The sequence below is a fragment of the Theropithecus gelada genome, chromosome 2, assembly GCF_003255815.1.
Source record: "Theropithecus gelada isolate Dixy chromosome 2, Tgel_1.0, whole genome shotgun sequence".
NCBI classification, from domain to species: domain Eukaryota; kingdom Metazoa; phylum Chordata; class Mammalia; order Primates; family Cercopithecidae; genus Theropithecus; species Theropithecus gelada.
The window spans coordinates 77,919,554-77,934,384 of NC_037669.1; the positions used below are offsets into that span (position 1 = coordinate 77,919,554).

The following is a 14,831-nucleotide window of genomic DNA, read 5'->3' on the forward strand; positions in this document are numbered from 1 at the left end:
CCTGGATCTTTGCATGGCTAGCTCCTTCTTACCACTTGGATCTCTGCTCAGAGGTCATCCTTGACCACTCAAAACTACACTGTCCCTCCGCTCCCCAACCGCAGCAGTTAAGGCTACTTCAGGGTATGTATTTGTTTACTGGCATATTCTCAAGCTCCCCTACCAGAACGCAAACCCCAAGAGAACAGAAGTCTGTGTTGACCTGTGTTCTACTCCCAAAGCCTAGCTTGGTGCCTCTTATACAGTGGGCATTCCATACATGTTTCTTCAGTATCTTCAAATGCAAGAAATTCAACTTTTTCAAAGTAATTCCTAGAGGGAATGTCACTGTTCATACAGAAACAGCTTCCCAAGTGGCCCCATATTTCCTTCACTCAGTTCCACAAAAGGCTACTCTGCACCTTTCCCCAAATCACAGCAAAAGTGAGCAATACCCACAGGAGACCTCCACTTCAAAAAATTAGTTCATACTAGCTTTAAGAGGAAAGTAATTCAAAACATGAAAATTTATTCTAAGTTGTATCTTAACATACGAGATCTCAGCTTTAGATGAATTTTAATGTTTACAAGTGCAAAAGCAAATAAATATTTACCAGTTGCTTTTTTTTTGCACTCTTATAACTCCACAACAGCTTAGACGCAAAAAAAATTGTTGCTAAACATCTTGTAGTCTGGCAAAATGAAGAATTTCTTATTAAGAAAAGCCCTCACAACAATAACAACTCCTCATGCTTATGGCTCCCTTGCAGAAACTATCAGGATGGTTCATTAAGATTTGAGCATATGACAGAGCAACAGAATTGCCACCAGGAGGGGTAAGATGAGGATCTCATGCCCTGGCCTCACCGTCTATACACTGGCTCATTCCCACAGCAATGGGAGCTCTGGGGAGAGAGGGCTGTATTTCTTGGGCAAGGACCATGGGCTCTCCCCAAGCTGAAGCCTTTCATTCTGTAGATTTCCATGAACATGTCACTTCTCCACAGTGGCCTTTCTTAGTTAGGGTAGGTCCCTATCCTCTCCGTAATTCTCTTGGACAGCATCCTGTTTATTTCTTCTATTACCATTTCACAATTGAAAACTTCAGTTAGCTAGTTTTCCAGGTTGCCAGTTAACCATCTAGCTTGCCCGTTAACCATCTAGCTTGCCGATTAATCACCATCTAGCTTGCTGGCTTTCTAACGTTCCTGTTACCTAACTTCCGGGCACGCGCTCCAGCTAGCTGCTGTCTGTCATCTGTCTGCCTTCCCCTTTAAACTTTCTAGTCAGGGACCAGGCTCCCCTGGGACAGCACCCTGCCCAGTCCCTGGCACCAAACTAGCCATTTATAGATACATTATATAATGAATATGGAATGAAATCTTAATAAACGTCTTAAGATCGATGGCTTTTTAAATTCATTTATATCATTGCCTGGTTGAAGTCCCTGGAGTTATTCTGAGGCAAGAAAACAAACATCAAAGAAAGACTTTCTCCAGCATAAGACAGTAGGCTTTTGGAGTAAAACAGGGACACACATTCACACATTCACACGTGCGCACCTTTTCTATGATAGACATACGTGATTCTAAGAATATTAAGTACTTTCTGAAGCTTTCACCTTCTACTCTCGATTTTGTGAAAACGGTATGACTGTTCACAGCAGCAGAAACCCTCAAAGAGGACCTGCGTCACTTACCTGGATTAACAGTGATAAATCTGCTGTCTTCAGAAAATCGGTCCCCACGGGACACAGGCTTTTTAGATGGCATTTCGGGCCTCTTGGGATCACTCCCTGCATACTGCTCCTCTGTGGCGGTGGGGGGCACTTGGGTGGAGGTGACCGCATCGGGGTCCGGGCCTGGGCCGGCATCCCTCCTTCCACCTGTCTGGTCTGTGGGGATGGCAGTGTGGTCCTGCTCATGCCCAGGTATAGTATGATGTCCCCCCTCGGCAGTCCTGTTGGGAGATGAGGGTGTGGGGCTGGGCTCCGTCTGGTTCCGCTCCTCGGCAGCGTGGGTCACCCCACTCTTCTCCTTCTTTTCGGAGTCCTTCTCTCCATCCTCCTCGTGCTCCCGCTCCCCATCCTCACTCTCACTTTTCTCATCCTTCTCTCCTTCCTCCGTGCCCTCGCTGTCCTTGGTTGGTGATGAATCACCATCTGGCCCTGGAGAAGCCAAGGCCTCTGTAGTGGCGAGGACTGGCCTAGCCGCCTGCTTGCTGGCTGAGGCGGCTGTCGGGAGGCGTGTGGGCCACACGGTGCTGGGGAAAGAGGAGATGCCACCACCGCCAAACCCCAGGCCGGCGAGGAGCGTGCTGGTGACCACCGAGGCCACTGTGGCCTGGCTGCCGCTGGAGGAGGGGCCCATCCCAGTTGCCATGGAAACAAATGAGAACGGGATGCCAGAGGACGTCCAGGTAGAAGACCCCGAGCTGATGGGGGCCATGTCGGCTGAAGAGGCAGGAGACGCTGTAGGCTGGGAAGGATCACCCGGCAAGGGTGGAAAAGAGGCAAAAGAAGAAAAAGCAGAGAAGCATCAGTAATTAAGATTGGGAATGAGGCCCTGGTTGTCATCCTCTGAGGATTTGACTCATCTATGCTATGGAGTTTTCCAATGTATGGCATAAAGTTGACATTAGGTGGTCCATGGGTAATCAACTTTTATTTTAATGGTTTTATAATAACTGTGAACATGTGAAAAAGCATAACTAGTGAATCAGACTCAGCTTTTCACTGCTACTACCCAAGATGAAGCTGAGTGCCAAAAAAAGTAAGTAGTGTTAAAGCTGACTTATACAACAAAGAAGTCATGAATTGGAAAAATCAGATGTCCATCTGTTCTTGGGGTGATGAGAGGCAGAAGACCTTTGATTTTATGTATATCACCGACACTTGAGGAGATACTCAGCTCTAGGTCTAGAAAGATGCTGGGTGATCCAGTCCAACCCCACTGTCTCCCAGTGAGGAAGTAGGTGGACAAGGAGGGAAAGCAGCCTACCCAGGTCTGCAATGACAGGGTCAGAGGCAGGAGCCATGCTCTGCACTGTATGCTCTGGGCACTGGTTGACATCTCTGCATCTCCATGTTGGGCACTGCAGAGTCACTGTACCTTTCAGCTTCTAAGTTTATCCATGGGAAAATCTGAGCCCATACAGATGACAACATCAACAACAATAACAAGAATTCCAATTAACAAATGCCAACTGTGCGCCAGGGCTTCCCATGCTACTCTGGAGGCAGGCATGATCATCACCCCATTTTGCAGGTTAGGAAACGGAGACACAGAGATGTTAAGAAGGCACAAATGCAGGGCTGCCTGGGTCCAAGACTCGGCTCGTTCTTAGCACCATACTAAATTGGGGCTCAAATCTGGGGGTTTGACTCACATAAGGTATCTCAGGAAAACAAGAAGTGCTGCTCTGAGCTATTAGTCTAATTTTAGCTTGCCTTCTGGGTGATGCTGGACGCATTACTTTAACTCACTGAGCCTCGGTTTCCTAATCTGTAAAACGGGAATAACAGTAACACTGACCTTGTGGGCTGCCTGGAGAAGTAAATAAAATAATCTGTGCCTGAAACCCAGGAAGAGTTTAGTGAATTTTAGGTTATTATTATTATCACCACGGCTGTGATTAGTATTTTAATTATTCATTATACCAGCCAGAGCTGGGGAAACTAAGATATTAATTCTGGTTCCAGAAATTTTCAGATCCATATAACTTTAGGCAAATGACAACCTCTGAATTTGAGTATATGTCAAATGAAAGGGTTGGAACAGATTTAACCCCTTTATGGTCCTGCATTGTCTGATCCCACAAATCGTTACTAAAAATATGAAGAATTTTTACCTTCACAAAATTATACAATATAACCACCTAACACTGTTGCACAGCTTGTAAGGTATTGAATTATAAAAAGTGAATAATGTAATTTTTTCTCTACCATAACCGCTTTACATTGAGCAGTTTAACAACATTATACTGCCACCTCGTGGTGACAGTTTTAACTGCAAGCAAATTAACAGCCACGACAAATCAATTTCCCATTCTCTACTTACCACTCCTGTTTTCACTATTCTGGTCCCTTGGAATATTCGAGTGGTATTAGCTGAGAAACAAAGAAATTACATTTAAGCAATGAAACTTTTTTTTGTGGCTCTAACAAGACATTCCTCATGAACACAAATCTGAATTACATATAATTTTCACATGTCAAAATACTATTCTGTAGATTTTTTCCAACCATTCAAAAATGTAAAACCCTTCTTGGCTTATGAGTCATACAAAAACATGCAGCGAGCTAGATTTGGTTTGTGGATAGTAGCATGCTGACCCCTGTCTTAAGCTATTAGTTAAAAAATCATTTTTCAATTTTTATTGTTTTCTGTTTTATTGAGGTAAAAATTTAGTAAAATGCATAAGATACAGGTGTATACTTAAATGAATTTTACATATGTAAACACCTGTGTAACCACTCCCCATAGTAAGATAAAGACATTCGCCAGTGCTTTGCTGGAGAAAAGGTGTACCTGTGTTGGCATCTAGTTAATATCCACCTCTACCCCCAAAGCTAGCCACTATTTGGACTCTGTCAGTTTTACCTGTATCTGAACTTGATTTAAATTATCGTATTACACCATTGTTCCTCCTCTACTATCTTTTTGGTCATGATTTCTTATCCTTTTTGTGATTCTAATTATCCATCCTTAACTTATTACTGTTTACTTTAAATTGGTACTTTCACCACTTGTTAAAAATGTAAGAACTGTATACTAATTTAATTCTATTTGCTCACCTTACCTTTTGTGTACTGTTATATTTCTATTCCTACCTATATTTTAAAATCCTGTAAGCTACTGCCAATTGTTTTAAATGGTCCAATGATTTTATATTAACCATACATTACCCTTGTTGGTGTTTATTTCTTCCTGTAGCTCTGTTCTCCTATGTGTTATTAAACAATATAACTTAGAAAACAATTTTTTAAGATTATGGTAAAATACATGACAGAATTTATCATCTTAAAATTTAAAAAAAAATGGCCAGGCACAGTGGCTCAGGCCTGTAATCCCAGCACTTTGGGAGGCCGAGGTGGGCAGATCACGAGGTCAGGAGATCGAGACCATCCTGGCCAACATGGTGAAACCTCATCTCTACTAAAATACAAAAAATTAGCCAGGCGTGGTAGCGCGCACCTGTAGTCCCAGTTACTTGGGAGGCTGAGGCAATCGCTTGAACCTGGGAGGCGGAGGTTGCAGTGAGCCGAGATAGTGCCACTGCACTCCAGCCTGGCGACAGAGCAAGACTTCATCTCAAAAACAAATAAATAAATAAATAAAAATTAAATTAAAAAAAATTACTATCTTAACCATGTTTAAGTGTATGGTTGAGTAGTGTTAAGGTTGTTCACACAGTTGTATAACCATTACTTCTATCCCTCTCCAGAACTTTGTCATCTTGCAAAACGGAAACTCTATCTGCATTAAAGAACCTGTTTCTTCCTTCCCCCAACTCTGGCAACCACCACGGTACTTTCTCTATGAATCTGACTGCTCTGGATACTTCATATAAGTGGAATCATACATATTTGTCCTTTTGTGTCTCACTTATTTTACTCAGCGTAACATCCTCAAGCTTGATCCACCTTGCAGCATGTGTCAGAATGCCCTTCGTTTTTGAGGGTGAATAATATTCCATTGTATGTATATAGCACGTTTTGTTTATGCCTGCATCAGTCAATGCACACTTGGGTTGCTTTCACCTTTTGGCTTCTGCAAATAATGCTAAACAACACGACTTTTAAAAAAACTTCGTCAAACTGCTTCTATGTGGTTCTTTCAAAAACCAAAAGTGCTATGTAAACTGAAAAGCTGCTTCCTACATACACTGAGAGATTAGTGAAAATGCTAATTACCAAAATAACAACACTTGTACCTATGATATTTACCAAAACTAGAAATGGCAAGTGACCCACATATATTTTTGTTTGGCCTGCAAACTTTTATAAAGACAAAACAAAACAAAACAGAATTTGCCACCAAAATTGTAGATGGTAGCTTTCTCTAAAGCTCTCAATCTCTTGCTTATCGGAAAACTCACAATAATGGCAAAACTAGGCTCATCTTCCAGCAGGGCACCTTTCAGCTGGGACTGAGTGTCTATCACCCCCTTTAGGTGGCCACATGGTCTCCGATTTCCCACTGACGGCACTCCCCTCATGTGTACATGCCCCCTGCCTGGCCCCATGGGCGCTGGAGTTTGCAACCTTGACCTGATGATATATCCATTTTGCATAGTTGGAAAGTCATATGTGTGTAGAGACAAATGTGAGGAATAGACCCATCTAAATAAAATAACCCTTTAGGTCCCAGGTCAAATAAGGCAGCAAAGAAAGCAAATAACGGGGGTCTCACCCAGCCTAAATATAGCCTTCCATGATCACTGAGCTGCTCAAAGATCAATACTGTATGCTTCAGACAGGCGTGCATGCCTCCCCTAGTTGAGACAGGAAAAAAGGTTCCCAGGAGGAACCACTTTACCTGCCCTTTTAAAGGGGCTCTACTTAAGGCCAACAAACTGAACAGCCACTCCATCAGCATGTGGCTTTCCACTGGCCTTGAACAATCTCCACTGGGGTCAATATCCACTGGGGTCAGTGACAGCCCTGGTGACTAGAAGCTTCTACAGGACCTTTCATATCAGGAGTTTAGTTTAACCTAGGGTCCATGGGCCTAATGGGATTTTTCTAAGCTCTCACTGCTAATGGTGCCCTTTTTTCCACTATGCATGTAGGCAGCCAATATCAACTGCATTCACAGGACCTGCAGCTTTGTCTCTGACTGAAATCTCAGATATTTTCATACTACCTTAGAGTTTTTGTAGCTATTTTGGAATATCATTGATGTTCATCACTACTCAGAAATCACTGGAGCTAACAGACCAACCACTTGTCATTTAATACCTTAATTTTAAAAAGCACACATATTATTATATCCCGAATGTGTTTAAAATATTTTGGCAACTGTATTGAATATAATTAGTTCCTTTCCTATGTATTGCACTTATTTATCTAAAACCATTCTGAGAGAGAATCCATGGGCTTTGCCACAGATGGGTCTGTGGCTCAAAGAAGCAGCTTCTAAATCCCCATTTTCCATGACTGTTGAGAACTGCAAAAAGTCTTTGACTATCTAATCAATATTTTCATCATTTTGTTGAAGACTGTGGGTGTTTGGTAATTTTTACTCTTTGGGGTAGGCCACTGCTGTGTGTTAGTGATTGGGCTTTGCGATAAGAAAACCCAACTCAGCTTAGCAGCAGAGATTTTCTGAAGTCACCTGTACCCAAGCCATCATTTCCCTGTTTGTAAAATAACCCCTACTGCACCAGCTGCCATAAAGTGAGGTTCAGATGAAATAACTTACGTAAAAATGTTCTGTCGCTGTGAACCATTCTACAAATATTGCTTGCTATTATTATTGCTATATCTTCCACAGTAAGGTAAACATATTTATTGTAATGTTACATATAACCTAAATAGTGTTATATTTACCATAATATGGTAAATATTCCATGTGGCTTCCTAATGCTCCTAAGCCAGATTAAATTTATTATTGAGAAACCTAATTATTCTGAAAAAGGAGGTATCTTTATTCTTTCCATTTTAAAACTTGCCCCCTTATCAACATAGAGGGATAAACGCAAATATATGTAATGAGTAAACTCATGTCCACCTCTGAGCAAAGAAAGACTGCAGACAAGGAGACACTGGCCATTTTCAGCAAGTCATTGTGATCAGACATTTAAACTATTCCATGCTTTGAACTTACTAGCTGACAGGGCCTTTTTGAATTACATTATATTATAAACATTTAATTTTTCAAAGTCCATGCAGAAGCCAGGGAGCTCTGGGGCCTATTAATCAGGTAAGGCAGTTCTGCAGATTCTAGGCTCTTGGAAGGAGCACAGGGCAGGCCTAATCATGATTTATGTGTCCGAAGTTCCAGGGCCCCGGCCTCAGCAAGCTCCCAGTCTGGCTTCCTTCTTTCTCCCCTAGGCCAGCACAGACCTGGCCGTGGCCTGCAGTCCTTCCTCAACACAGGGAAAGAGACCAATATGTTCATGGTAAAGGTGGACACAGGGAGCATGATTTATGAAATAAATGCAGCTATGCTCATTTCCATTAGTTTAAATGGAAGGATGAGATCAATGTGAACATTAGCAAAGAATATTTAAATACTAAATGGAAAATGTTCAAGCCAGAAGGGACCCTTGGAGGAAATCTAGGCTGGAGGGCTTCTAATCCTAGGTTTATTATTTATTATTTTTATATACTAATACTAAGGGGCAGATTTATACATGGTGCCAGTAACTAGCACTATGTGAATGAGTTAACATGCATTACCCCGCATCATTCTACAAAGACCCTGTGGGGTAGGTACTACGGATACTGCCACTTTTTGGATTGGGAAACTATAGGTTCAAGCAGTTAAGAAACATTCTCAAAGTTGTGCAGCTTCTAAGAGGCAGCCAGGACTCAGACCAGAGGTCCTTACTCCAGAACCCCTTACAGTGCCTGCCAGTTCCTAGGGCCATCAGGGCTAACTTGGGAAAGCTCAGATTCCTGGAAAATGGCCTCTGCCCCAGGTAAGACTCTGATGCAGTTGGTCTGGGAGGGGCCCATGAATGTGCACTTCTCAAATGAGGCTTCCAGGAGATCTTGCTGCTGCTGCTGCTGCTGCTGTTGGTCCACAACTCACATGCCTTACTGGGCCCCCAAAGTTGTATGCAAAATTCTGGCACTTTGTAGGGAAAATATCCAAACCTTCATCAGATCCATAACTCAAAAAGGGTTCACCACTGGCCTGGTTAACCTGGTATGGGTTTCTTATTTGACAGATACCTGAGAAGTCAAGGACATGATTCAAGAGGACCTCAGGCTGGCAGAGCAGAGTCCAGCACCCCGGTCCCTCCTTCCATGCTGGTCTTAAGGCCTGTCATCAAACCAAATCAGCAAACTACGGCCCATGGCTATAGCCTGTAGCTGCCTAAATAATACTGGAACCAGGACTGGGATTAGGTTGGGGCAAGTAGGAGATAGTGTATCCTATCTATCTCTACTTAAAATTCAGATATTTTATTCATGAGATTTTTACATTAATTTTGCTTTTATTTTTATTTTTGTATTTATTTTATTTTATTTTCATTTTTTCGAGATGGAGTTTCACTCTTGTTGCCCAGCCTGGAGTACAGTAGAGCGATCTCGGCTCACTGCAATCTCCGCCTTCCAGGTTCAAGCGATTCTCCTGCCTCAGCCATCCGAGTAGCTGGGATTATAGGTGCCCACCACAACGTCCAGCTAATTTTTGTTTTTTAAGTAGAGATGGGGTTTTCACCATGTTGGCTAGGCTGGTCTCGAACTCCTGACCTCGTGATCCACCCACCTCAGCCTCCCAAAGTGCTGGGATAACAGGTGTGAGCCACCACACCTGGCCTAATTTTCTTTTAAAAAACATCCCATTAAAATGTTATGTCTCTTGATCACTCAATTTTTTGGTGCCCCTTAAACTACTGAGTGAAGGCAAATGTCCCACTTGCTTTTAGTTCTGACCCTGGACCTTTCTGTTAGTCCCTAAATCATCAGGACCATCTATCTAGATCCAGGAATCTCAAGGATCCTGCATGCAGGGGCTTGTTTGTGCGGCTTGCAAGTCAGAAGGGTGAGGCATAGCTGTTTTGGGCTGCAGTTTTTGAGAGAACAGCTAACTGAATCACGTTAGAAAGACAAAGAAGATATTCGACGGTACAACTTGGAGGTGATTTTGTGATCTGTCACAGTGCTGGACAATGACTGAGAGAAAGGCCCTAGTACTTGGTTCCCCACAGTTGGAAAATAACAATAAAACAATCAATCAAAAGTGCTTTGTTTTTTCTCCCCTCTTCTGCCTATAAAACCTCCAGCCTAAAAGACCTAAATTACTAGGGCTTCCCACATAGACTTTAAAACCCTACACTGATTCTTTGGCCAGACTTGTATTCTTCCCCAGCACCTGAGCAGGAAGAAGCAGAAAGCATCGGGAGGGAGTCTCAGGAGCACCCCTGGCCACAGGAGGGGAAGCCAGCCTCACCTTGAAACAGCATCGTCTGGCTGAAGTCGCTGCGCATGTCGTTCCGACACACGGCCTGGACTCGGAACAGGTAAAGGCTATCGGATGAGACATGGCTAATGGTGGCTTTCTGTAGGTAAAGAAGGAAAAGGCAGTGAGTTAGTTTTGAAGGCCAGGGCACACTTTGCATTCTAAAGCCAAACCTGAGTGCCCTGGCAAAGCCTGACAGACGTGATGCTTCCCTGCTGACCAAAGGCTCACTTTGGAAGGAAAGACTGTTTGGACCCTGCCTGGGAATCTTTTTATGAACTTCCTTGGGAACTGTTTTCCACACTGAAATGTGCAGGACACAGGAAAGAGTAACATTATTATTATTATTATTATTTTTTTTTTTTTTTGAGATGAAGTCTTGCTCTGTCACCTAAGCTGGAGTTCAATGGTGAAATCTCAGCTCACTGCAACTTCCGTCTCCCAGGTTCAAATGATTCTCCTGCCTCAGCCTCCCGAGTAGCTGGGATTATTGGAGCCCGCCACCAAGCCCAGCTAATTTTTGTATTTTTAGTAGAGACAGTGTTTTGCCATGTTGGCCAGCCTGGTCTCGAACTCCTGACCTCAGATCATCTGCCCGCCTCAGCCTCCCAAAGTGCTGGGATTACAGGCGTGAGCCACCCTGCCCACCCATGTCTATTTCTTTACAGTTTAAAGGCCTCACTGTCTTTGTATTATGCAGAGTACAGGGCATGATGCAAGGAAGAACACCAGGCTAGAAGGCAGAGGACATGGCCTCCTCATACCACTCGCAAGCTGTGGGGTTCTGAGCCAGTTCTTTCAGCCTCTGCTATTTCTATAAAATGGGGAGAGGAAGAGCTACCTCAGAGGTTCTTCTGAGAAGTATGTAACATAGGCCCAGCAAACCTTGCTCAGAGGTAGAACACACCAAGCAACAGAAAGAATGCCACCTGGCTAACACAGGGGTGTTGGCAAGCTGTGGCCCACTGTCTGTTTTTATAAATAAAGTTTTATTGGCAAACAGCCATGGCCATTTGTTTATGTAGGTCTATGGCTGCCTTCACTCTACAGTGGCAGAATTGAGTAGTTATGCCAGAGACTGCATGACCTATAAAGCCTCAGGTATTTACAATCTGGCCCTTTCCAGAAAAAAAGTTTGCCAACCTCTGGTCAAACATCAGCCAAATCCAGGTCCCTCTTCCTCACAGTTTCATTCTGACAACCTTTAAAAATGAGAAAATGTAAACTACCCAAAAAGCAGACAGTACTTACCTCCTAAAGAAACAAACAAGAAAAGCAACTGATTTTCAAAGACTCTTCCAATAGATGAGTTGTCTTATCATCAAAGCATGTATTCTGAGCCAAGTATAGAAGCAGCTCTGTGAGCTTAACCACCGAGTGGGAGTGGGTTTTCCCGATGCAGCTACTGAAAACCTCTGAACTGGTATTAACATGTTATTGTGGCCATACCTGCTGATGTTGCCTTGAAAGCAGCTTCCTAGTGAGAGGGGTAGGCTAGGGCCGTGGTATTTAACTTTACGCCTCATTTGTCTCGTTTGGAAAAGGTAGGCAGTAACACCTGCCTACAGGTTTGTGGTGAAGATGTGGAAGGCGGATGCCCACTAGAAAATGCTGCTCAAATGATATGCATTACTTTCAGGTTTCTGGGCCACAATAACCATGAGTTAGAGAATAGATTTGTTGCCACTAAGTCAGCACTCTTCACTCGTTGAGGAATTAGAAAAATTAATTTTGTGTGTCCCCAAAGAAAATAACCAGCCCTAGAAATTCTTGTAAGAAAGAAGTTGCTGTCAATGCATGTTTTTCTCTACATCTCTCTCTTTCTCTGAAACTAATTTATGTTTCATTCTCTAAACCTCTGACCCCATCTTCTGCTCAGAGCGAAATCTTCACTCCATCTATGCAGGGATTTATTAGAATTCACTCCAAGACGGTATCTATTCATCTTTGCATGTTTAATTATTTTCCACTTAGAACAAGAAACTGCATAAGCACCTAGATGGTTTCTGCTGATTAATGCAAGCCATCCTCACTTCAGAAAGAGAAAAATCCCTTATGGACTTCCAGTTGTGACAAGAGAAAGGTTAAAATACATCATAACCTTGGGTGCCTTTCAATAGATTCCTCTCTGATTTCACGAAGCTCATCATTCCCTAATGTGACCCAGATAACAATGTCTAGTGGGGAAATTGAAAATATAAATGGAAATGAAGTAAAAGAATCTTCATCTAAAGAACTATGAAAAGTATTATTCTATAACTGATGGAATGGGCCCGGAGGACTCTGTATAGGGAGGAAAAAAGTGATAACAGTCATTAGGAATCCCACTTGGTGCTATTGCATTTTTCATGTGCAGGTACAATTACGGGTTTCGTTATTCCACAGCCTTCCTTTGACTAACAATAAACACAAGGCTTTCAAACCAAATACGTCACTCTGAGTTTGTAGGCAAAGACTTAAAGACAGTAGTTGTGGAGAGTTTGCTTTCATAGGGAAGGAGATGGCTTCTGCAAACATCTGTTCTGAAGGGCCTTGTGTGTTGGACACTAAACATTTAGGTAAATTTTAAGAGGAGATGTTGAATTTGGCACGTGTAGCTCAAAGTGAGGTCGGATAGTATAGTATTTGAGTATCTGAGAAAAGAGAGAAAATATTACACAGCTGCAGGGGTTTGGCAGGTATTGCAGATGTGTAAGGCAGAACAACTGTGACAAAGGGCAGCAACTGTGGACAGTGGTGGTGGTGATGTGAGCAGCAGTAGCTTTAGTAGGGGAAGAGGAAGAGGAGAATGATTGCAATAAAAAATAGCTAATATTGAGATAGTTATATAGGACCTGTTGAATACTTGTATAGCTCATTTAGTATTTATGATAATCCCATCAGATGAAAAGGGCCTAATTGAGGCTGTTCGTTAACAATGAAAGGAAAAGCAGTCAAGTTCTAAAGGACCCAATCTAAAGAAATGAACCGGCTCTCCGGGTTGCGTAGCTGTTAAGTGTGAGGTCGGGATGGCACCCAGGCAGGCTCCGTCTGCTGTCCTCCCTGGCACTCTCGAGCAGCGCAGCAATGGCAGTGCCCATGTTCATCAGACAGTGTAAGGACAGATGACACAGAGCTGGCACACTGTGCAGTGCCTGGCAGAGAGATGCAGCAGGAGCCTCTCTCTGCAGCATGTACCCCGAATCAGAGCAGGGGCTTCATACCAAGTCTTTGTCGCTGTCCTTTGTAAACGTCTTCTCCTTCTCGTCCTCATTCTTGGTCCAGCTGTAGGAGATCATGTAGTTCATGATGGGTGGGTGGTAGATGGTCTCCGGCTGGCTCCAGGACACCTGCAGTGCCGTCTGGTTCAGAGGCTGCACCTTCATGTGGATGGGTGGAGAGCTGCAAACTAAAGATACACAGGGCTCAGCTCAGGGAGCTTTCAGAACAATGTGCCATTCAATCCGTGCCCCTAAGGACTGCAGCCTCAAAAAGTTGAAAGAGTAATACAGGAAGCACCCATGCTCCCTTCTCCTGGGTCCTCTTAACACTGTGTGTGTAGAAAGAGGGGGAGAACATTGTACACACACACACACGCATATGCATGGGACACAGATGCACACACACACGTGCACGGAATACAGATGCACACACACACATGCACGGGACACAGATGCACGCACACATGTGCACGGGACACATGCACGCACACACGTGCACGGAATACAGATGCACGCACACACGTGCACGGGACACAGATGCACATGCGCACACACACACAGAGCTGTTTTTCTGCTAGGTCAGTAAACACTGCAACATTCTGATGCTTGTACCCTAGATACTCTGTCCTACATCTCCCAAGATTGAGGACACTTTCCTAGGTAACCATAATACCAGTTTCATATCAAAGAAACTAAACATGAATTCAATACTATTATCTCATATATAGTCCATATTCAAATCTCCCCAGCTGTCTCCAAAAGATCCTTAATCACTGTGTCCCCTTCGGCCTCATGGTCATCAGCCTTTTTTTTCATGAAGGCCGTTTTGAAGAAGCCAGGCCGTTGGACTGGTGGAGTGTGCTAACTAAAACTGTAGACAAAATCTTATTGTAAACAGGTCCGAGTGTAAATAAATAAATTTATAATGAGACTTTAAGTAATTTTAAAGCAAAGTCACATAACACAAGGATGACTTTCTCTGGAACAGCAGAACCCCGTGTAATTATCCTGACGTGGGGTGTAAGGAAAAGTCAGGCTAATTCATCTTATTCCTTGGGGCTGAGAGGTTTAAGGGACACGGTGGATCCAAATCTGTTTACAGACAAACCTATGAAAGTGTTGAGACCTTGACAGGTCTAAATGAGTTATACAAATGCTCAACAGGTCTGATCTAGTCAGCTGGAAACGTGTGCTTTCTCAGAGGTGTCCAAGCCCCTGTGGCCGTGTTCTCTGCCTCGATGGAGCTGATGGTCCAGGGCAGGCGTTCTCACCCTCAGCACCCATGACCTCTTGAGCCAGACAATGCCTTGCTCGTGATGGCTGTCCTGTACCCTGTGTAGCAGTATCCCTGGCCTCCACCTGCTAGATGCCAGTAGCCCTGCTCCCCGTCCTCAACTTGTGACAACCAAAAATGTCTCCAGGTATCGCCAAAGGTTGCTTGCGGGGGCCAATCACCTTCAGCTGAGAAGCTGCACTGTAAGAGATGGAGGCTCACCAAAAACTCCCACGTGCAGAG

At 43.6% G+C, this 14,831-nt stretch overlaps 1 protein-coding gene across 2 annotated transcripts in view; it reads right to left on the reverse strand.

The window, feature by feature from the left end:
* PTPRG (protein tyrosine phosphatase, receptor type G) overlaps positions 1-14,831 on the reverse strand; it is a 757,314-nt gene that overhangs the window by 92,771 nt on the left and 649,712 nt on the right. For both annotated transcript variants that reach the window (XM_025375409.1, XM_025375408.1), the window contains exons 9-12: positions 13,319-13,503; positions 10,107-10,215; positions 4,038-4,087; positions 1,679-2,456 (exon numbers count right to left, since the gene is read on the reverse strand). In XM_025375409.1, coding sequence (XP_025231194.1) covers positions 1,679-2,456; positions 4,038-4,087; positions 10,107-10,215; positions 13,319-13,503 — 1,122 coding nt within the window. The remainder of the gene's footprint in view (positions 1-1,678; positions 2,457-4,037; positions 4,088-10,106; positions 10,216-13,318; positions 13,504-14,831) is intronic.